Source organism: Mustela lutreola, chromosome 6 (assembly GCF_030435805.1).
Source record: "Mustela lutreola isolate mMusLut2 chromosome 6, mMusLut2.pri, whole genome shotgun sequence".
Taxonomy (NCBI): Eukaryota; Metazoa; Chordata; class Mammalia; order Carnivora; family Mustelidae; genus Mustela; species Mustela lutreola.
This window is the reverse complement of record NC_081295.1, coordinates 30,742,778-30,767,944: the sequence shown is the minus strand read 5'-3', so window position 1 is coordinate 30,767,944 and position 25,167 is coordinate 30,742,778. Positions and strand designations below refer to the sequence as shown.

The 25,167-nt window shown below is 41.3% G+C and overlaps 1 protein-coding gene across 1 annotated transcript in view; it reads right to left on the bottom strand.

Moving 5' to 3' along the window:
- SIM1 (SIM bHLH transcription factor 1) overlaps positions 1–25,167 on the bottom strand; it is a 74,425-nt gene that overhangs the window by 35,510 nt on the left and 13,748 nt on the right. The window contains exons 4-9 of the mRNA XM_059177005.1: positions 24,200–24,289; positions 23,570–23,678; positions 23,329–23,414; positions 22,415–22,614; positions 22,084–22,190; positions 21,272–21,419 (exon numbers count right to left, since the gene is read on the bottom strand). Coding sequence (XP_059032988.1) covers positions 21,272–21,419; positions 22,084–22,190; positions 22,415–22,614; positions 23,329–23,414; positions 23,570–23,678; positions 24,200–24,289 — 740 coding nt within the window. The remainder of the gene's footprint in view (positions 1–21,271; positions 21,420–22,083; positions 22,191–22,414; positions 22,615–23,328; positions 23,415–23,569; positions 23,679–24,199; positions 24,290–25,167) is intronic.

Here is a 25,167-nt window from a genome sequence, read left to right as displayed (position 1 = left end):
GGAAAGCTCATAGCACAGTGCCTAGGACATAGTAAATGCCCAACAAACAGTAAGTATTATTTCTTTACTTCCATACTTTGTGGTGCTTTTTGGCACCTGACTTCCCCAAAACAATAGTTCCGCTTTGGTAGTGATTATAATACACCTTATTACAAACATCTCCTCATGCCGTATTTCTTTCCTCTCTACCTCTAACTCACATTAATTTGTTCTGTTGCTTCTTAGTCTCTAAGCTCTATTGCAGTACGGCCAAAATACTCATGAAGGTAAGCTCTTTGCTGCTGAGTAAGCAAATGGGGTCTTGAGAGTAGCACAGACCTGATACACTGAGAGGAACTCAGCCTTCCTATTCCTCTAACAACTCAAAGATGTGTTAAGATGAAAAGCACAATAAAAAAATGCCCACTTAAAGACATTTCAAGTACAGTTGATGTGCTGCCAAGAGCAGCTCTGAATGACAGATTCACTAAGAACAAAGCATTTGTTTTACTTTTAGAATTCTATTAAATTGGAGCATTTCATTTGTATAGATTAAAGGTCTAGATGCTGATGGGAATCACATTATGAGTTCCATGTCCCTCCTCCAAACCCAGACGCTCCTCCCCCCTCTCAGCAGTGAGGCACATTCTGGTATCTCTCCCTGTCTCTCTCTCTCTCACTCTGTTACACGCACGCACACACGCACACACACACACACACACACACCACAGTTAGCAAAGCCGTTCAATGTTCCCCTGTGGAGCAAGACAAAATAAAATACTTGGGTGCACAACCCTGGGACTCTGGAATGAGTACAGTGAGGAAAGAGACTTAGGTGACTTTAGTAAAGGAGGGACAGGACACAGCCCTACTCTACTTGTAAAGCTTTCCTGAAAAGTGCCACATAGACCATATTCAGGACTCCACAGGCTCCCCTCACGAGGGCAGCTCACCTGTTCTCCAGGATACAATGGGCATATCAAAAGAGGAACTTTGGGCATATGCCCTTGGGCATATTTTTTCAAAATGGCTATTGATACCAATTTACATTTGTTTTTTTTTTTTTTTTTTTTTAATCCGTTGAGTGACTTGTACTAGATCTGCAGACATCCTCCGGTACCCTGGCTCCAAAAGCAATGTGAAATGGGTAATTTGCAATCACTAGGACTTGCAGCTTGTCAATCTCACTCATATTTGCACAGACCAAAGTAATCCTCTTATTCCATTATGGACAGTCAGAAATCATTCAATTTGCAGAATTAACCATCTGAGTCTACTCTAAACTTTATAATAGCCATGTACATATTTGGAATTACTCAAATTCCAATAGAATAAAAGGGGCCATTTTTGCATCATTGGCCTTCCTGGCCTTCAGCGATATGCCATGACCACTCACGAAGTAAGTGCCAACTTGCCATAGGGGACCTCAGTGTGATGCTCTTGCAAAGCAAACAAGAGGTCTCTCTTCACCATTAAGAGGTACTTTTAGCTTCAGAGAAATGCATTAATATAATTTCTATCATTTTGACTGGGAGACTGGTGTCCATGGCGCCAACAGCAGCATAACTATATTTGCCAACTTCAAGTGAGTTGCAGTGATTGTACAGATAAGGAATCAGCAGCATTTTCTCAGTTCGTGGTGAGTCAAGATTCTTCCCAAGAACCTTTCCTCTTCAACTCTGCCATCTCCTAGTGCATTTCCATTGTAGACAAGTGACTTTTTGCTGCTGTCATGTCACTTTTGAAGCTGGACATTCTGAAGTGTCTTTGCTGGCTTTATGTTATGTGGCTATTCTTAAAAGATGTTGCCAGATTTCCCAATTGAGCTATTTAAAAAAACAAAACAAAACAAAAAAAAACAGCTGAAGGTGATCAAATTACGGAGGAAAACGTGGAAACAGAGACATACAATTGATTTGGCTCTAAGGCGCTGACTACAATTAGCAGAGGATTGCATTAAAGTGTGATCAGATTAAGTTGGAACGACTGCGTCTTACACTAAACTTTTTAATTGGATTCTCGAATCACTGTCACACGAAGTGCATGACCTTCTTTATATTCTGGCAGAGTTACTGCCCGGCCACTGGGTAAACCTCTGCAGCAGAGAGACCTAGTTTATGTTTCATTTTCAGGCTCCCATGGAGCCCAGCAGAGAGAGCCGATAAGGAGGATTCCATACTGTGAGAGGCTCACAAACGAAGACATCTGCTGGGAAATTAGGCTAAGGCACCCTTGGAAATATAATAGTCTCATACTAATAAGTGGGTTTGTGTTTGCTCCTTGTGGTTTTCTCCATTTGCTCTGGTGATTTCAGTAGTTCCCCGAAAGTCTTTGGTTTTACATAAACACTGCCTCTGCCTAGAAACATCTTTCTCCTCTATTTTGTAGGTCTCCTCCAACATGCTATGGACAGGATGGCACGACAAGAGGGAGGGATGGCTTAGGCACAAAATCTACCCTCACACTGTAATTTCAAGAAGGAAAGACAGGGGGTGTAAATAAGAGGCAAATAATAATTAAGAAGCAGTAAAAAACTGTAATAGTTTGGTGAGATGGAGCAAAGTCAACCATCCTCACAACAGAGATTATGGAAAACCTCTGCACAAACCCATAACAACAAGTTGAAATATAGCTAAGTCCAGACCCACCACAACATGCATCTGTACCATTCCCTGTTCATGGACCGGAAGAATAAACATTGTTTCTTTACCTACAGAGGCCACAGTGATTTCCTGCTTCCTCCCTCAGCGCCTACGCCGGCCACGGTCTCTAACGCTCACACAGTCTCTAACGCACATCTAGTTCCTGTCACACAGTGTGGCAAATAGTGTATCAGACAACAATCTCTTAAATTCTTTCTCTTATGATAGTCTCCGTTTACTGTCTAGTACCATATCTTACAGAGAGCAGATGCTCTCTCACAACTGATTAACAAAATAATTCTCAATGCAATAAACTTTTATTTATCTTAAATCCAAATGACCAAAATTTTAAAAAACTGGCAAACCTTTCTACATAAGCAAGAAAAAAATACCTACTAAGTAAGGAAGTTTATGTGAGGGATTTTTAAACTCCAAGATTATAAATAATAATGATCATCCTGATATTCTGTGAGATCCTAAATTAAAGAAACAAATCATGCTATTGTTTTGGCATTATGCAGATTAAGAAAATGCACTGATTTTTTGGTCAAGTTGTGGTTCAGGCATGGCATATGTGATACTTAAACTAAAATGTTAAATTGGTTTTATCTTCAACCATTTATTTGGAACTATTACAACTGTACTGAAGGGGTGTGGAGGAATAGTACTTTAAACCCCCAGAGAAATAACGTCTACAAATTGATAATACAATATCTCTGAAATAGAAAAATATGAAAAGGATGTAAACAATCTACAAATTGCTGAGGAACAATTTTTTTAAACTTTAGCCCACTTGTAAAAATCTATATGAATTAAGGCAGCTTTCAGATTTTTTGTCACTTCTTTCTCTCAAATCGACAAAGATTTTATTTTAATAACACTAAAATCTCAATGAAGACAAGGTGAAGTAAAGGAGCATTCTTATATACTAATGCTAAAAAGAGTAAACCATAAGTGTTTATCAAGAATCTGAAGAATAGGGCACCTGGGTGGCTCAGTTGTTAAACGTCTGCCTTTGGCTCAGGTCATGATCCCAGGGCTCTGGGATCCAGCCCTGTATTGGGCTCTCTGGTCCATGAGAAGCCTGCTTCACCAACTGCCACTCCCCCTGCTTGTGTTCCCCCTCTTACTGTGTCTCTGTCTCTCCATCAAATAAGTAAATAAAATCTTTAAAAAACAAAAAAAAGAGTCTTAAGAATGTTCATTTCTTAAATCCAGTAATTCAATTTCTAGGAATATATCTTATGAAAATAGTCAGAGATAAGCATCAAAAGTCTATATACAAGGGTACTTAGCATGATTTCTTATATTTAATTGTAAGTAAGTAAATAAAAAGCAATAATAGAACCATTACTTAATTATGGTCTACCCATGTGATAAGATATTATGCAGGCATCAATTTTTTTTATTCTAATGATGTGAAAAATACTAATGATAAAGTGAAAAATTATCTCTTTTTAAGTTAACATGTACCAATATGCATGTATTTACATACACGTAGGGTGAAACAAAAAAATCAAAATGTTAACAGTGACTATCTGGAAAATAGGTTAAAGATGTTATTTACCTTCCCTTTATACCTCTCCGTATTATCTTCATTCTTTCTATAATAAATATGTATCACTTTCATAATCAAAAAAGAGTTCATGAAAAAGAAACTCTAATTGAGGCAAACCAGGCACTCCCACCTCGTATTGAAATGGTTCCCCAATTATTCTTCCTTGTATTTCCAGGATTTCTTCGTTGTGAGTAATATTAAATTATGGGAGGGACAACACCACAGGTTCTTCTCCCACAGGTTCAGCTTCTCATGAACACCATTTATAATTTTAAAATGTCCAAATGTCCATATGCTCTCTCAGTGCCTATACATTTCACATACTTTCTGATCTATTTTCCACCCTTCCTACCTTACAGAATTATCTGTCTCTGAAGACCTTCATGTGAACTCTATGACTCTATGTTTCCTTCTTTGGAGAATATAACCTAAATTATTGCTTATAATTGAAAAAAAAGAAAGTCTTGCCATGTAGTTTCTTAAAAAAGTTCAGCTTCCTGTGAGTTATAGATGGCATATTTATCATGGTTTAAATGAAGTAAACCCTACTTTGGGGACCACATTTTTTGTTCTGAAAAACTTAATTTTTTATGCTCAGAAATCTATTCCACATCTAGAGCAGGTGAAGCTTAGGTGTACTATATCCTACAGAACTAAGTTCCAAATTCTATTGATCTTACAGCTTTTTTGTTTCTTATTTTCTCCAAGTTGGGCCAGGGTTGAGGAGCAGGTAGGGAGGTATTGGTCCTTTAAAGTTAGATCCAAACAATTCAGTGCAAAATGTGCTGTCTCTTTTACCAAAGGCATAAATTTTAAAATGCCAGTCTCCTTTTCTATAATCAACACCACTAATTTTAGCCCTCTTCTGGGGAGGCGGGGGGTCAAATACAAAGAAAGAAAATACTAATACCAGCCGAGTTTTTCTTACTTTTAAAAATGTCCCCAAATAGAAAATAAGACACATACAAGGTATTCTGGCCCCAGCTTTCCACGTCTTTCCATTCCTCCTTCCCACCCTCTGTGCCCATCCCCCTCACCTTCACTGTCCTTTTACTAAGCTGACGCTTTTCAAGTGTGTGTTTCCTTTAGAATTTTGTCAATACCTAAGATAGAGAAGTAATAGGGGAACCACCACCTAACAAGTTATATTTCGTTGAGGTTCTATTCTCCACAGGAATAGCTTTCTCACCCACTTCTGACCCTTACAAAGGTCCTTCCTAAACCCTATAACTAACCCCCTGGCAGAAAGAGTAAAAAGAGCGCACCTCTTATTTTCAACTTCACACAAACTCCTGGAACAGAAAAAGTCCTTGTGATCCCAAAGAAATAATCTTCCACAACACTGGGAAATTTGCATTCTATATTCAAGACCAGAGGGTCCCCAACTCCCCACACTTTGTGGAGACACCCCACAAGGCTAAACCTCATGGCACCATTGAGAGCTCTGCCCTTTTCTGCACAGCACAAAGGAACTGGCATGTCTGTAGATAAAAGAAAAGCAGAACCTTAGGCTTTGAACTCCCCAGGAAAAGACACAGCAAAAATGATGGCATGATGCGATGTTTTCAAATGCACAAATCTTCATTTGTTTAACTTAAATATTTTAAAATATGTCCTATAGCATTTATTCTTGATTAAACCTCTTCTAGGTAGTTAATCATTAACGGTTTCTTTACAGTTGCTGTGCAAACAGTTCATTCATACCTATGACATATCAAATCTCACAGACGTGTTCTTTAATTGGATTCATTTATTTCTAATCTCCTTAAGCCCTTACTACTGTAATGCTTGACTAAATATACATAAAACTCTATTATTTAAATTGCTAAAATAAATTTGAGGTGTATTTTATGAATAAAAATTCACAATTCAATGAATGTTCTGCCATTATTATTATTATTATTATTATTATTATATGTCTTGCTGATGAGGTATTATTTAAAATTGTCTAGTAGTGTTTAAACAACTTTAATCAGGGACGCCTGGGTGGCTCAGTTCGATGAGCAGTTGACTCTTGATTTCAACGCAGGTCATGATCTCAGGGTCCCAAGTCAAGCCCCAGGAGCACCCTGCAAGGGGCACCAGTCTCTGTGGGAACTCTGCTTGAGGATTCTGTCTCCCTCTCTCCTTACCCCTCCCCCCTTCTTGTACATTCTCTCTCTCTCTGTAAAATAAATAAATCTTACATTGGGGAAGGTATGTGCTATGGTGAGTGCTGTGAAATGTGTAAGCCTGATAATTCACAGACCTATACCCCTGGGGCAGATAATGTTAATAAAAATAATTTAAATAAATAAGTAAATCTTTAAGAAATAAACAACTTTAAACAAAATAAGTGTTGAAACAGAATAAGTTCTGAATTATCTCTAGAGATTTTGGATCGCCCACCAAAATGCCCAAATTTTCATTGCCTTCATATTTGGACTCAGAGAGCCTATATAATACTACACAGACTATATAGTTATCCATAGAGTTCATTACCAGAGATACAATAGGCATCTGCCTTCATTTATGAATTGTAGGACTTGAGAAGTTTCCTTGGCCCCCACAAAGAAGTCTCAAGAATGGCCCATTGTTTTATGCCTAAAATCTACTGTTAGATATTTACCTCTTTGCCTTTAGACAGAGAGCTCAGAAAAGGTTAAAAGAGTCAAGTCTCATCTATGATTTTTCATTGGTTCCATTTACCGACTACTTTCTTTACAGCAGTAGTTCTCAAACTTCATGCACCAGAAGCCCCTGAAGAGTTCCTTCAAACTCAGCTCGCTGAGCCCCACCCCTTAGAGTTTCTTATTTGTAGGTCTAGGATGGAGCCCGCAATTTGCATGTTTAACAAGCTCCTGGGGGGTGCCCATGCTGCCAGTCAGGGGGGTGCCCATGTGCCCATAAAACTGGGGCAGTTGTTCTATGGGATAAGAAAAACAAAAGAAATCAGATAAAAGACCCACAGAGAAGATGGAAAATCACTGTAAAGGGAGGGGACACTCGAAAGACAAACTTCACGCCTTCCCCAGGGCCCAGCCTTACTGCGCATCTCACCAGACTGTTCCCACCCCATCCCTGTTTGCTTCCTTTCAGCCTCCTCTGGGGACACTACCTGCTCCTGCAGATCCCACAACACTGGAGAGCTACAGGGCTTGGACTTCAGGCTGCGTCTCAGTTACAGCTCACTCTCCAGGGATCTCATGCTCTCTTGCTGGCTTTAAATCTTACACATTGATGAGCAACCCCCATCTCCAGCCAGACCTCCCCGCTCAACGGCACCCAGATCCAACTGCCTGCCTGACATCGCCACTCAAATGAATGACAGGCATCTCTAAATAGGCCCCCACACAACTCTTGCTTGTTGCCTCTGTCTGTGAATCTGCTCCTTCCCACCATTCACCCAAGCTGCTTAGGCTAAAAACACAGATGCTGTCCTTGACTCCTTATTTTTTTTTCCCAACTTCTATATAGTTTATCTGTAAATGCCATTTGTCTACCTTCAACACATCCCAAATCTGATCCTCCATCACTACCTCCCTCTTTCAAGCCATCATCTTCCCTCACCAAGGCAATGGCAATCATTTCCCAACTAGTCTCCCTCTCTCTACCCTCCACTTTTCCCAAAGCTTATTTGCCACATTAGCCAGGTGACCTTTTCATAGTTTAAATTAGTTCATGCCATGCCATGCCTCTGCTCAAAACTCCAGTGACTTCCCAAAGCCTTTAAGACCCAGCATGGTCTGACCCTGCCTATTCTAACATCAACTTCTTATGCCCCTCCCCTCCCTTTCTCTGCTCCAGCTACAGTGACCTCATTCATTGACTTACTCACCTAGCTGGTCTCTACCCCAGGGCTTTTGCATTTGCTTCCCACGGCTGAGAATGCCCTTCTTACTGGTATCAGCATGGCTACCTCCTTCCCTTCTTTCAGGAGTCTTCAGAGAGGCCTTCTCTACCACCACCATTTCCTTGTCCTGCCTAATTCTTTCATTTCCTGACATTATAGGACATATTTATTTGTTTATTAGTACTATCTGTTTCTTCCTACTAAAATTTATCCTCCATGAGGGTAGGGACCATGTCAGTCTTGGTCACACTACAACCCTCCTATAGACCTTGGCACCCATAGGGCACTGGGGAAAGACTTGCTGTGTGAATGTAAGAACTGTCCCATTTGCTAAAGGAAGGACTACACTCTACAACACTTCTTATCATCCTCTTAATCATAACAACAAAAATTCAGCTAATGCTAATGATAGAGATTTGTTCATAATGGAGGTCCTATTGAGTCAACTGGGAAGAGACACAAATAGAAAAGAGATGATAACATAGCATACCTAAATATTTCCCCCTGATTTTCAATTAGCCCTCACAATAAAATGTTACCCTGCATTTTGTTATTTCTTTAACTGCTGTAATTGGAGGAATGAAATTGACACTCACTCTGCCCTTTGCTTTGTGGGCTTCATCCTTCCAGCATTCCTGAGCTGGAATCCTGCAGGGTTCCATTACCCAAATCCAGCACAACAAATGCTTCACTTTGCCAGGACTACAGTAAAATTTCAACAGCTAATAGAAATGCTTTGTCTTTCAACAGTCTTAGCCTCTGAACAGCTTATAAAAATTAAAATGAAAAAACTTGTGTTTCATTTGGTTTGTGTCAAAAAAAAAAAACAAAAAAACAAAAACCCTGCTCTTTTCCTGTCATATATTTGGACACCAATATCAATTAATGGGAGTGTCAAAAGAAGTAAATCTCATGGGTTCTTACCTTCAGCCACCGGAACACTTTATAGTCATCACGAGTGCAGACAGTAAAATGAATGACTGAGGAACAGCACCAAGCTACAAACCCCTAAAAATGCTCAGAACCAGGGATTCTATTTTTGTAATGGTTTTCAGTAGGAGGAGGCAAGAGACAGCACATTCTCAGATTGTATTACCAGAGAATGTTGCTATTCTCAGAGAGATGTAAAAAGTGGCAAGGGACTTGGGTTTAAAAGTACAAACAGAGAGAGAATCCCACCTTAATGGGGACCATTATGACATCCAGTTCAATATAATGAGGCTATTTCCACGATCTGGCCAGCAGCCCATATTAGCACGGCTTTACTGATGTGGATACAACAAATTCTGTTTGAACAAGAAATCCCCAGGAAAAAGAGAAAGAGAGAGAGAGATCCTTTCACGGTCTCTATCCATTTAACAATCAATCAAAGGGAAAATATCATTCCAGTAAAGACAGCAAGGCCCATTTGAGTCCTGGTAAAATATTAGATGTTCCAAATAAAATAGTGTTCTCTGGGTATGTGTTGCTGTTCTGTGGAAAGGTCATAACCATTGATGCCTAAACTGGCGAAGGGGACGTAGGGTCCGACCCAGGGGTTAAGCACATGGCGTGGTAGCTGACTGGGTTCTGAGTACATCAAAACTTCTGTGAAGCTATTAGGTCACTTGGTGGAGACCCCATATTGAACTCTTTTAGTGAACTATCCACAGACTTTTGCAAAAGCTCTTCAAAGTGTCTTATTACTTCCCAAATATTAGGTGGAATCATATGAAACTGCCAATATTAGACCGCTTTAAATGTAAAGAAATAGCAATTACATATGGTCCACCTTTTTTTTTTTTTAAGATTTATTTATTTATTTATTTGACAGACAGAGATCACAAATAGGCAGAGAGGCAGGCAGAGAGAGAGAGGGAAGCAGGCTCCATGCTGAGCAGAGAGCTTGATGCAGGGCTCTATCCCAGGACCCTGGGATCATGACCTGAGCTGAAGGGAGAGGCTTTAACCCACTGAGCCACCCAGGCGCCCCTCATATGGTCCACCTTAGTACAAGGTTACCAACTTAAACACATGCCAAAGAGGAAATCAGGTGGGCCCTGGAGTCCTGTCTCTGGGTTAGCATGTCGACTCAGTAGCTGTGTTGTGTTGGCTAAGTTACTTGGCTTCTCTGAGCCTCTGGCATAAAGCAGCAGCCTCCTGAATGTAAGTCCTTCTTACCCCCTGACCTTTCTAAGTATGACAACAAACAGAGCATCTTCCCACCCCTCCTTCGCTTGCAGCTGACAATCACATAGTCTTTCCAATCACAGTCTTTTGAATTACCCCTTACAAAAGGAAAGTTAAAAATATTACAAAGACCTAAGATTATTAGAAACTTTTTTTAATGTAATAAATCTGCAAAGACTATTTTGACTCTAATGTGATTCTTCCATGTAAAACTCAGTAAGATTCCTAATCCTATTAGGAGTCAACCCCACAAAATACTAAAAACTCCATTCAAAGCAGAACAAAAAACAGCTCAATATCATTGCAACAGGTTAAAAATCAGCTTGGCACACACAACTGCTCTCTCGGCCTGACAAAATGAGATACTCAGGATCCACGTTAGGCAACAGTGTTTTTGTCGGAGTTGAGATGGACTCCCTACCCTGCAGCCAATCAAGATCTCCCTTGAAGGCACACATGCACAGCCCTCCCCAGGGGCTCAGCCCCTCTCACTGCCTCCACTCCCTCCCCACCACCTAACCAAGGGGAGTCTGACCACTCCTCCAAGCTTATTCCCCAGGTGACCTTAACAGTGCCAAGGCATTTGGGGCTTTCTTCTAATTGTGAATGGAAGCACTTCCCTCACTCCAGGAACGAATCCATCCTCAGCAAGCCTATAGGGAAATTAAGCTGGAATAGACCTTGTACTTGTGCTTATTTCTTTTAACAGCAGGTACTGTCTCATTCATTTTGATATCCCCAGAACTTGGCACAATGCCTGGCACATAATAGGTGCTCAAGAAAACATTTATGAATGCTTAAAGGCTTACTAGTCCTAATCATCTGAAGTAGGATCTAACAATCCATTCCAGATGGATCAGCACGATTGGGGATTTCTCATTCTTGGGCAACACTCTGCCTTCCTAAGACTCACGCTTTCCCTCCTTCAGCCCAAAGGATCAGAGGCATTTATTTTGTGTTTACTGGCAAGCCAAAAATTATTTTATTTAATTTCGCTGAAGCAACCACCCTAATAATTCATATTTACTTGATGTTACTCTGTGTCAGGCGCAGAGCCAAGAACCTCACACATTTTCTCATTTAATGTTCACAGTGACCCTATGAACTAGATATTATTATTATTACCCACATTTTACAGATTAAAAAATTAACAAGACAAAAAAGTTAAGCAATTTGCTCACAGTCACAAAGATAGCCAATAGCAGCACTGGAATTTGAATAAGCAATAGACCCATAACCCAAGCTCTTAACTACTAAGCTATGTTGCATAATACAGTAGAGATAGCTCATTTCATAATATGTTTTGCAAGTACCTTGTAAAACATATTACAAGTACCTTGTAAAATATCCCTACGGTTATCAGGGTTAAAACGTTCTAAAAAGCCTAGGATTTAGACTGCATCATATTCTAATAACATTATGATTATGATGTCAAACACAGGACAGAGGAGGCCTTCTGGCCCTGCAAATCTGGGACGAAAGAATCAGGTTCTTTGCACCTCTCTCTCATCCATTCTGCGGATGTTTATTGTCCTAATGTATACCTCACATTTTGTTCTACAAATGATTTTTAAAATATGACCATTATACATGTGGCAATACTGTATATTTGTTTCAATAAGATTCCACTTTCCATTCAGAATACTGACATCTCTTAAAATGTTAAAAGCTGTGTTATATGCCTGTACAGGCATATATATACATATGCTAGACATATACACACACACACTAGTGTCTAGTGTGTGTATGTGTCCACACACATACAGTATTACTAAGGCTGAGTGAACATGTTAAAAATATATGCTAGCACTAATTTGAGAAAAGTAAGAGGCTTAGAGAAAATAGTTTCCAATCCAGATGAAACATATTCAGTTCCAACAAAAAAGTTGAGGGCAAAACAGACACATGAAAAAGTGCTCCATATCACTCGGCATCAGGGAAATACAAATCAAAACCACAATGAGATATCACCTCACACCAGTCAGAATGGCTAAAATCAACAAGTCAGGAAATGACAGATGCTGGCGAGGATGCGGAGAAAGGGGAACCCGCCTACACTGTTGGTGGGAATGCAAGCTGGTGCAGCCACTCTGGAAAACAGCATGGAGGTTCCTCAAAATGTTGAAAATAGAACTGCCCTATGACCCAGCAATTGCACTATTGGGTATTTACCCTAAAGATACAAACGTAGTGATCCAAAGGGGCATGTGCACCCGAATATTTATAGCAGCAATGTCCACAATAGCCAAACTATGGAAAGAACTAGATGTCCATCAACAGATGAATGGATCAAGAAGAGGTGGTATATATACACAATGGAATACTATGCAACCATCAAAAGAAATGAAATCTTGCCATTTGCGACAACATGGATGGAACTAGAGCGTATCATGCTTAGCGAAATAAGTCAATCGGAGAAAGACAACTACCATATGATCTCTCTGATATGAGGAAGTGGTGATGCAACATGGGGGCTTAAGTAGGTAGGAGAAGAATCAATGAAAAAAGATGGGATTGGGAGGGAGACAAACCATAAGTGACTCTTAATCTCACAAAACAAACTGAGGGTTGCTGGGGGGAGGGGGTTTGGGAGAAGGGGGTGGGATTATGGACATTGGGGAGGGTATGTGCTTTGGTGAGTGCTGTGAAGTGTGTAAACCTGGTGATTCACAGACCTGTACCCCTGGGGATAAAAATACATGTTTATAAAAAATTAAAAATTAAAAAAAAATAAAAGTTGAGGGCAAAATGGTAAGAGGAGGAAAGAAAACCCAGCACAGATAAGAACAGTGAGACAAGCACTGAAGCTAATTTGAAGAGTAATAATACTAATTGTGCTATAACGTTCATGGAAAAAAGAACAGTGAGACAAAGATGCGTATGTCACTGTCCCATCTCAAAAGACCGCACCTCTCCTTCTGCCCCTACTTTCTATTCCTCCCCTGGTAGCTCCACCATTCAAGCTTCTCTGAATTCTGTGCTCTCAACAAATAGCCCAAGGGTATCCTTTCCAACTGTACTAATCTGAGTTCTTAAATACTTAAATGGAACTCTTCTACTTTTCCAACTAAATTGTAAACTCCTCAAGAGATGCTAAGACCTCTGCTTCGTATATTCATGCAACAAATCATTGCACTCTGGCGTACTCTCTGAAACACTTGATTTGTCCAAACCCAGGCCAAACAGATTAAAGGAAATTTACAAACATTCTACTGGACACCATCAAAAAGGCCAGTACTGCATGTTTTAATTACTTTAAATTATAACTACTGACATTGGTAAAGTTGGCAAATATTGGTTCCAACTAAATTAACTTTAGAAATTTGATAAAAGCTAGGTTCCGAGAACCTTCTTTTTCCCTGTAATGCACCTTCCACTTTGCCTGGGACAAATAAGGTGCTCAATAAATATTGGCTTCCTTCCCTCCAAGCACAAAGCTCAGCTCCCTGTAGAATACATAACGACAGCAATGAAAAACAGGGTGAGTTTAACCAAACTATAGAAACCATCACCCACAAAGAGCGCAACACTTGGAGATGTGTGTCTTGAGGAACTGGGGAGGGGAAGGAAGATAAACACTTATATTTGTGAATTTGAAGATATAGCAATTCAAGTTAAAAAGGGAACCACTCCTCCCTTTTCAAACTTTTTCAGCTGACATCACATAATTGGCAAGAGCTGATAACAACAGTTATTTTGAGCATCTGCTTTCTGCCAGGTTCTGTGCTGTATATATACATTACTTTATTTAATTTTCCTCAGTCCTTAAAAGGTGAGTAAAAATATCCCCATTGCACGGATGGGGAAAATGAGGCTCAAAGAAGTAGAGCTGTGCTCAGAGTCTCGTAGCTATAACACAGCAAAGCATATTCAAACCCAGATACATCTGAGACCAAAGCCCATGCCTTTCCCTTGCAGGTTGCTTCCAATGATACTGTGGGATTTTATAAAAACAAAATCACAATCCAACTGCAATATAACCTCCCAGAGTAAAAGTCACAGATGGTAAACAGATGGTCCAGCCTCGGCCAGACCCTAAGCATTGTCAATGCTCCATAAAAGTAAGTTCTCTTCTCACCACCCCCCTTGCCCTGCCATCACCATGGACCACCTTTCTCACCCCTGCCAGCTCCCTAGACCTCAGAATGCCTGAGGCAGGAGAAGGAAGTGGAGAAGTTACCCCCTCAAATAAGACAGAACGGAATTCCAGAATGAAATTCCTCTACCGATAAGCACTCAGACATTTCCAGGTTTCATCTAAACTCTAACCAATCCTTTCTGCAGGACTACTGAGGCATAGACACTGGCACTTCAACCCAGATGAATTTTCTATCACTACCTGCTCACCTGGAAAGATGCCACAAGCCCGTGAGAACAAACAGGAAAGCATTGGATACATGGAAATAAGTAACAACCTCTTACTAAATCATCAAGACATGCATAATCCACCCACCCACACACACACATACATACACACACCTTGAATCAACGTAACAGTGTTCACGAAACAAACTGTGAAGTCAGAAGATGAAAACATACTTCTCAGGAGTTCCAGTAAAGTTTCATTTGCATTTGTCCATTTGCAATCACATGTATATCCCTGCCTTCAGGAAGTTAATGACCATGTTGTTCCATGATAAGAAGCAACCGTCAGAATGCTTTCGGCCCCAACAGCCAGAGAAGAGTGGTCAGGCTGGTCATTTAGCACATACCAAGGGCCTTCCCACAGGAATCTTTTAAAGAAGAAGTCCTGTGACTCAGCGCCCTCCAGGTCAGGCAGGGCAAGAACAAAGAAAGGAATGGAGGCCAGAGAAGCCTGGGGAGAGGGAAGCAGCCCAGTAGCAGCATTGCCAAAGGGCCAAGAATGACTCACTTATGCTGGGAGGCTCTGCATCCCAAGCCTCCCTCCACCAACAGAATCCCCAGGAGACACCATTTTCTGCCATTTTCCCTCAAAATTTAAAAAAAAAAAAATATATATATATATATATAATATATACATATATACACTACTAGTATATATATATATACACACTACTAGTATATATATATATATATATATATATATATATACACACACTACTTTTTAAAAATATATATTTTATTTATTTATTTAACAGATCACAAGTAGGTGGGGGGGGCGTGAGGGGGAGGCGGGGTGAGGAACAGGCTCCCTGCAGAGCAGAGAGTCTGATGTGGGGCTCAATCCCAGTATGGTGGGATCATGACCTGAGCTAAAGGCAGAGGCTTTAATCCACTGAGCCACCCAGGAACCTCAAAAGCGGAACACTATTTAGGAAATACCCCATTGCCATGGGAGGTCATTTGTGTCTCCTCTGATGAAAAGGATGATTTAGCTTGCCAATCCACTGACGTTTGTTTTAACACATTTAACAAAAACATAAAATATTAAGTCTGGTTGCAGAAATGAAATACTTAGGAATAGCAAGAATGTATCTATGTAAACTAAAGGCAAGGAACTCAGGGAGAAACTGAAATGTATGCAGGCCACATTTTTTTCTTATAAAATGAAAATGTCCTTAGTGAGACAGGGGGGAGAAGATATATTTTTAATTGAATGTGACTGAGAAAAGAGCATTGCTAAATTTAAACCACTATATTGTCAATATCTGTACATATTTATGAAGCAGCAACAGAGAAACAGCTTTTTAATTTTCTATCATGAGATCAGATGAAAGCTTATCCGGAAGGTGGGTGGGCTGAACACAGGCCTCACCCATTTAAATCCATCCCTCTCTACCAGATATTTTCTCCCCTGCAACTACCTCTGCCCACCACCTGGCATACAGTAGGAGTCAATACCCCAGGCTTTAATCCTGGCTTCCCCACTTATTGGCATATCTGATGTCAGTTTCCTCACCTAGAAAATCCCTGCCCTCACCCCTCATACAGAGCTATCAAAGGAGCAAACTAGGTAATGAATGTGACAGCTCTTTGAAAGAAATACTCAGCTTTTGTGATTATGCTATATTCAGCACTTGTAATAATAATAATAATACAAAATTCGTACATAAATGGTGAATTCAAAACTAAATACAGATCATTTTGATTAAAAAATTACAATAAGTAAAAAGGATATGAAGGATAACATTATTTAAATGAGTACTGGTGGTATGAACTATAAAACAGACTAAATCCTCGAGCACTTTCTTTTAATAAAGTGTTTTAGTAGTTATAAAATCACTATTAATTACTATTAATAGTTTTTACTGTTAAAAATTACCATTTATTCAAATGTGTCTTCAATTCATTTCTGTAATCAGTCACTTACTTAAAAGATCATTTAAAAAGGACAATTGGGGCTTTGATGTTCAATATTATTATAATAAAGATTAAACACAATTAAGGATCAATCTAATTTATGGCTATACATTAGAGCATGATTATTATTTTTAATGATCAAAAAATTAAATCTAAGCAACTAGTGCTCCACAAATCCAAAGCATGAGAGTAAATTATTTTATATTTTGCTATGGCTTGTTAAGTCAAAAGGCATTTGACATTATTTGACATTATTTTTAATATAAAAAATGGTTTTGTTAACCAGAGAAATAAAATCTATTTCTATAACTTTATATATTGTTGGTCAAGTTTTTAAAAAGCATTTTCTAAACTTTCCTAGTAGTAATAACAATTTAAATTAATAAAAAAATAATTTTTAATTTAAATGCTGAACTTCACTCAGCACTATCAATACACTTGAAAGAGCAAACTAACATGAACATATTTTAACATCTGCTGCCTTGTGATAAATTTATACATAAGGCTTTATAGTCACAGAATATGATAATACTTAAAGACCCTTTTTAAATGTGGTAACTAAAAAGATAAAATATTTTTAAAATAAATAAATAAATAAATGTGGGAACTACAGATGTTTTGTGAAAAGAAAAGCAAAAATATTGGACCTGCAATAATTACAATGTAGAGACCCCCTTTTTTTTTCTTTTACATGAAGGAAGTTATGTCTCCTTTGGCATTTTGCCCAAACTTTTCTATAAATGCAAAGGATTACTTAGCAGGTAGTGTTGCATAGACCACTAATTCAAATTGTCTATTTGTTCTGCTTTTTATAACACTGAAATAGAAATTTTAACATAGAAAATTCCTATGTGTTCGATGAATCACTCTAAAGCAGTTTGTGAGATTTTCCACTAAAACAACATTCAATCCTAAACTTAGGATGTACGCAGAGAAGCCTCCCTCACCAACAAAAAATGGTTAAAGATATTAAGTCTGTGATTCCCAAGTTACCAAAATAACTCTCAAAATCTCTCTCTTTTACTTTCCAGAGAACAATGTCAGAATTGTATTAACTTATAATTCTTACTAGAAGTCTAATTTAAAATACACTAGCATTTACAACTATATCCCATGGAAGTCCCCTCACGAAACACCAACTATCAGTCAACTTACTGAGGTCATATATCAGTGAGTACTTGATGAATGTCAGTGACAGATTGTTTTTAATGGCATCAGTAAACTAGATCTCATGAACATTTTTGTAACCTTCTACACACATGTGCCGCTATAAATGGTACAGTAACTATGTAAGAGAATGTTATTTAAGATGAAGAATCATGATGTTTGTGGCTTACTTTGAAATAATTTAGTGGAAAAAGAATGCACATACAGAGAGACATACATATAGATAGAAAAGGAGATAAAACAAAAATGGCTTATATTATAGACGATGTGTGGGTATTCACTGTACTCATCTCTCAATTTTTCTGTATGTTTGAAAAATTGATGTCCTTAAACATTTTAAAATGCGATTTTTATACTTCTATGATTTATCCTTAAAAGTAGATTTTTAAAGTTTTATTTTTATAACATATGAAGTTTAATAACCTAAAAAGAATCAAGATTCTTCTTAATTTTTCTAGAAATTACTATTCATAGTTTATTGGTTGTTCCACAATTTCAATTTTCTTCACATTGAGTACTAATGTTTTCCATCTGAACTGGCTATGAATATTTAGTACTACTAATTAAACAAACCCAAGGAAATATGAATATAAGAAAATTACTCAGCTTTTACACAGAATTCCTTATACTCTTCATACTTGTCTGGACTTTCCCCAACATTCAGTGTTACTAGACAGTATCTCCATTCATCTATCCTCCTGAAAATAATCAGGGAGAGTGGCCTGTCCTACTGAACACTTATTTCAAAGCCCATGGGCACTCAAGACCTATAAGAATGATTTTTTTTTTCAATGTGGAACATAAAGCTAACAGGTATGTGTGTCTTACAGAAAATCACGAACTGGTCAGTCTTTTGGTTTGAGAGAAGCCTTTTGTTTTGTTTTTGTTTTTGTTTCTGAGTTTTAATGAAGAGCTGTATAAGCTTTAGGGACCCTCAAGCACCCAGAGAAAAACTAAAAGAGTTTTTAAAAATTTAATCACAGTGTCCTCTCCCTTTCCTCTGTAGATTTTCAGAACACCAACACGTGTGTGATGGTCGTACAAAGACGGTTACCTCAGCCTCTAAAATGCCTGTATTCGCAGATGCGGCTGCTTATTAGAACAAGGTTACTGAATATTTCTATTCATCATCACTTTTGTCAGATAATAATGATGAGTATTTCTAGGCATGTTTTAACTTCAACGATAAATTGGCCATCAGGAAATTTGAAAAAATGAGTTTCTTATGAATGCAGCTTCCATCAATGTCACTCCTTCATATAACCAATGCTTATTTAAAATTCTCTCTACTTTCATGATACGACAATCCCTGAAAAATGTATGCTACTAACATGTCTAAATTGGGAAAACATCTGGCCTGCCCAATTGTGGTTTTAAGTACATTGTTTGAGGTAGTATATTTGGAAAGAATTCACTTATCATTCTCAGGCTGCAAAGAGAACTAGCCTTGAGAACAAATGTATGTGGTAGTTCACTGCTACCATAGAGAATCAATAGCCATCTATTTAATTTGCTAAGACAATGTAAATTAGTAACTTCCAGCCAGATGTGTGATATACACATCAAACAAACTGCAACCTGTTCATTATGAAAATCCTGTCAACACACACAGAGCCACTTGATGACATTTCGTCTAAGGCAGTTTCCACATTTGCAGCTATAAAAATTGTCTTAAGAATTTTTATACAAAGGATTGGAGTTGAGGCTCATAAAAGGGTAATCAATTTCAGCTTTTCATCTTGCGTGCTTCTGTGTGTTTATTTCCATTTTCATTCCGAGGTATAAAACATTGAGAAAAATATGAGCCTTGCTATTTTTCCTTCTGAAAATCATTTATCCTCATTACATCTTTTTAATCTGATATAAAGTTGGTAGCCTAATCCTGCAGCTCTGGAGAAGTGTGTGAACTGAAGAAGGACAGAGTCAACAGAAGAAAGGAAGTACACTTATCCACTGGAAAACAAAACAGAATATTTCAAAATGACTCCAAACATAAATTAAGCTTACCCTTTGGGAGGTCTAACTTGCATTCTGATCATTTATGTGGGTCTGTGTGACTATATACCCTGCTGTTTGATAAAAAATGATTACTAACCACAGGCACCCACAAGAGAACAGAGTGCATGGATAAGAATTGTGATGTCTCAGCCATACAAAGCACCTTCTTAAAGAATGTCCATTTCCTTTCCATGGTAAGCAGACATAATTTTTCACTCCTTAATACTTTTGCTTCACAGAGTGGCTTATTTTATGAATTATGCTTTGCCATTTTCCCTTATGTGTATTTTGATAATATAAAAAATGCATTCATAAAATAGACGGTTTTATTTCATGATACCCAAAATATTGGTATGTTTTCGGCTCTGTATTAAAATCCACAGCTTTCTTGCTACTACAAAAACCCAACAGTATTTATTTTAATGCCATTTATTAAATGAAAGGAATAAAAAGATTCCTCTTAATAACCAGCTATTATTCTTGAATACTGAATCCTCATTTAAACCAAAGTCATTTCTGAAGTCTATTGAATTAAAATTTCTTATTAAACAGGCCACAGAGTAAATAGTCTATTTCCAAGCACCATATTTTCAAGCACTACATTTTTAATTTGGTGATTTAAAACGAGGTAGAATGAGTGGAGAGTCCTCGTGGCCTATTAGTATAGTGTGATTCCAAACAGAAACCCTTAACTAACTTCCCAATGAGAAAATAGCATTTCTACTAAGCGCTGGGTGTGTCAATGCTTCCAGAGTAAATAACTCCTGAGGTCCCCTAAAATCACAAGAATTTCAGTGACTACCCAAAAAAACCCAGAAACTGTGCACACAAAAGGGCTCTTCATAAAGGCTTCAAACCTGAGCAATTCAACTTCACAAACATTATACAGAAGGCGCTTTCTTCACCAGCCGCACACCAGGCCACGTGATCAGCCTGCCGGGCCACACCGAGGACCAGAAATGATTATTGTTTCTAGAAAGAATAAGGTTCCATTGCCGCCACCAAGGCCGTCCAGCCCAGTCAACTGTGCCCGTTGCTGGCACTCCGAGGCCAGCTCCTCACCTCGTGAGACAGTCCCAGAACGCGTGGGGCCTGGGCACCCGCCAAGACTCGTGGCATTAGCCTGGGTCCCTTTGCTTTCTGGAGGTTAAATTCACACCCGCCTGGTCACTTAAACCCCCATTGCGTTTCAACGGAAGAATCATTCTCTCAGAACTCTTAACTTTGGAGTCTCTGGTTAAAATTAAGAACTTCAAACCCAGATTTGAAAAAGTGAACCAGATGTCCTGTTTGTTAACCATAAATGGCTCCGTACGTCGGACCCTTTCCTCTCTCTCTCCCTTTTTTTTCTTTCTGCCGCATTAAGTTTTATTTAATGCAGAGTTCGCTTAAAAGGTTAAAAGAGAGAGAGGGAGCAGGAAGCAAATATAGACTGTAGATGGAAAAACTCCTAAATCTTTCCTTGGAATATAACTTTGTAAAGATAAACGTGTTCAAGCTGCCGCCTCCCAGCACAGCCTGCTGTGGGGTCAGAACCTGCCTGCGCCCCAGTGGACCCCAGTCTCCTCTAACCCGCAGTGCCCCCCACCCTCTTGGAGACCAGGGTTGCCTGGAGTGGGCGAAGTGTTCCAGACTTGCACTCACGTGAGGACATAGTTGACGCTGACGATACAGTGTGGCCTGGAGGAGCGGCTGTTGTGGACGATGGTCGCATAGCTCTGCACCCATACCCAGCCACCGTGCTTTGCCAGGAACCTGTAGTACTTGGTGGTCACCTGCCCCTTCACGAGCACTGATGGGAGAGACAAAAGGCTGCTGGGAGTGAAGAATCAGCTGCTAATCCGGCCCAAATGCAACCCCTGGCGGTGGGAGTGCGGGTCCCTATGGGCCCTAATCGTGCCCAGGCAGGAGGGAGAGACAACCCCTACATTCCCAAAGGAATAGATTGTTCTGTTACTTTGCATCACGTCCTCCAGTCCCTAACGATTGGCAAAGGGGTGGGGGACGCTTAAAATTGGGGGATTTCCCCTTTCAGCTTTCTAACTAAGGAAGGTGGGGTCTGGGCAGCTGAACTCAGAGACTCAGGGTCCCTGTTCCTCGAAATTAAGTTCAAAGCAAAGCTCTAACAAAAGCCGAAGCAGGTCGGTGCACGTGAGTCAAGTGGGCTAGCTTCAGTTTTTATTCCTGTCTTCAGTGAGGTGTGCAGCGGGCAGGAGGGGAAGCATAAAACCCCTCCTGGGGGAAATTTACCCAGAAACTCGGAAACTCTTCCCGGGGACATGAGAGAAACAAGGTTGGTCTCAGCTTTGGAGCAGCCGCTCCCTGGCAAGGGCCTCGCACCACCACCCGGCGAGCAGGGCTCCCACCCTTCCGATCACTGCGGACTGAAATCACGCCCTCTCCCCTCCCCGCGACGCGCGGGGCTGAGACCCGTGCGGGCAACAGCGGTGCCTTACGCAGGTGATGGGCGCAGCGCAGGTGGAAGGTGTCGCAGCCGTGCACGTGGTGGTACAGAGTCTTCTCGATTAGGTCCTGAGGTTCGTACCCCGTCAGTTCCGCCACTCTGCCGAGAGCAGTCCTCGCGGATGAGCTCAGAGAGCCGGGATGCCCCCCCCACCCCGCCCCGCCCGGGACAGCCATCTCAGACCTGGGCTCCCGCCCCCCTCCGCAGGGCCGCGTGAGTCGCCCCGTCTGCAGAATGGGCTCAGAAGGTCGAGGAAGAGCTCTCAGTCACTGAGCAAGACCCCTCTCCCGCTAGCGTGATCCTTTCCCGCCTCGGCCCCCCACCTGGAGTCCAGGAAGATGAGCTTCATGTCCAGGCTGGCGCGGAACATGAACATATTGCTGTGCAGCTTGATCTCCGTGACGGCGCTGGGAGGCAGCGAGTGGCCCACGGCCACCAGGCCCACGTTCTGGTAGCAGCCATCGAAGGGGGACATGTCCAGGCTGTACTGGCGGATCTTCAGGTAGCCGCTGCAGTGAATGACCTGCAGCGGAGGGTGAAAGGTGGGGGAGAGACTCAGCCCCAACCCGGAAACGTCTCCAAAAAGGTGGGTAAGGGATTGAAATACTCGGCGACCCCCCCGGGGCCACAAAGGCCGGGTGGGCCTCGCCCCCGCACTGAGAGGTCCAAAGTTATTGGAGCACCAGCGTCTCAAGGAAATGACTGTCCTGCCCCACAGAATCCACCTGAGAGCGTGTAAAAATGCAGAGGCCTGGCAACACCTGCCGACCCGAACTCCTCAAAAGCGGATAGTGGGGCTCTGGAACCTGCATTCTAATCGTGCTTCATCTCACCGAACCGGAGAACCATGGATTCGAGCTAAAGCTCTGGTTCGTACGTAACCCCTTGGGGTCGGAATCTGACGCTGTGCGTAAACTCTAGAATCCGCAAAAATGACCCACCATTTCAGACGCTTTGCACACCCCTAAAGCCCATTTTAAGCCCCAGATTAAGAGTCCCAGCGGCCCGGCCTTAACCGGACACAGTGAAACTAAGTCTTAAAACTTAGTAGCCGCCAAGTGTTCACAAATGACAACTCTCCAGGTGTTCCCGGGCAGGCAGCGCTGCGACGCGTGCGGGGGTGGGGATGCCGTCGGGGCAGTCGGGGACGCAGCAATGTCCCTCCCACGCCGCAAGCTCCTCTTGTCCTGCCCTTTTCCCCTACACGCGGGTCGGACCGTCCCTCTCAGCCACGCACTTTGTAGCCACCGCACGTGAGGCCCGCGTTCCTCTTGGCCAAGACGCACTTCATCCTCAGGAAGAAGGAGCGCTCGATCTCATACTCTGGGAGAGAGGAGCGGAGGGAGGGGCAGGCTGTGAGCCAGGGAGATGGGTGGTGCCGCGACCCAGTCCCTGCCCCCGCCCTTGCCTTGCCTAAGGGGGGAAAAGCCACAAGCCAAGGGAGATGGGCCCAAGTGTCAGAGGCTCGCGCCGCTTACCCTGGACGAAGTGAGAGTGGTAGGGCTGATGGGCCGTGAGCACCGCGGTCATCTCGTCGTGGTCCGCGGGGTGGATGTATTCGTAAATGCTGTTCCCAGTCAGCTCTACCTGTAAAGAGGGGGGTATCAGCTTCTCCGAGTTGGAGGATGCCCATGCAGGGCTAGAAGATTGGACCAGGGTGTCTACAGGGCTGTGAGGACAGGAGCGAAAGCTTCAGGGTCAGCCCTGAGTTTTAACCCAGTTGTGTGGTTGGCTACCTATTGCAGTCTATCTAAGCCTCAGCTTCCTCATTACTGTAATAGTAATTACAGTAATAGTAGTACTAGCAGTAGTAGTTCTCTGACAATGTTCAAGTGAACACATCTTTAGACTTTTTTAGACATTTTTAGACTTTAGTAAGCAACCGCCACCCATGGTGTTTGACTTATGGTAGGAACTCTAAAAGGTAACAGAATAAGGGGTGAGAATAGGGAAGTAGAGGAAAAAGGAGACGCAGATCTGCCAGCTGAGATGTTTCCAGTTCCAGAAATGCACATATAAGAGCTTTGGGAACACACCCCGACCCTTACTGTGGGTCTCCAGCTCTCAGTATAAACATGGAAGGCTGGAGGTATGGACCACTCACCTACCTGAGAAAGACCCAGGTGGACTGAGGCTGTCTCTGAGATGTACATGATCTTCCCATCTGGGGCCACCACAAAGATGAAGCCATCCAGGGTCTAGGGAGATAGAAACAGAGTTGAATAGTCAGCCCCCTGGGCCATGGGGCTGAACACGAGAGATGTTCAGCCAGAAGAGTGGACAGAGAGGGTAGAGAAGCTGGTAGGACATAAGGCATAGAATACCTGCCACAAGAGTCCCTCTCTTGTTCATCCAAATATGTAAGCATCTGGGATATGTGGCCCACTGGGAGACGCCCGGAGGAAGGAGCAGTCAAGACTACTGCCCTCCAAGACTCAGGATCCACCAAAATGGATTATCTATATCTATATGGATATAATGGATATCTATCACACACACACACACACACACACACACACACACACACACACACACATAGGGGACAGGGACCACAGCCTACAAAAAGAGGTGGGTAGGTTCTTGGGGATGTTCTTGGATGATCACTGAAAGAATGAAAGGTTTCCTGTGTCAGTCTTGGAGGACTCCATAATGGCAGCATCCTATAATGGAAAGAGTACCAGCAGGGCTTGGGAAATGGGCACTGAGCCATATGGAAGGGCTGGTAGTCTGAAAAGTTTGTAGACAGAAAGAAGGCAGCTGCCTAGTAGCTCCAGAAAGAATCTGGGAAAGGGGGTTTAGGAAATGAGAGGCTTTCCAGGCAGCAAGTCTGTAAGAGTAGTGGTGTAGTGTTCACATATGTGTGTGTTTACATTGATGCATCAAACTGACAGACTTTCCGTGAAAGAAACTCCTATCCTAGACTTTTCCTATCCCCCTATCTCTGTGAATGAGGCTTTAGTCCGGGCAATGGGGACATAAGGATGCGTCAGATTCTGCTCTCAAATTGCTGGAAGTCCAGCAGCAGTGACCCGCTAAAGATAGACATGATGGCAGCACAGCTAAAGAGACAGGGCTG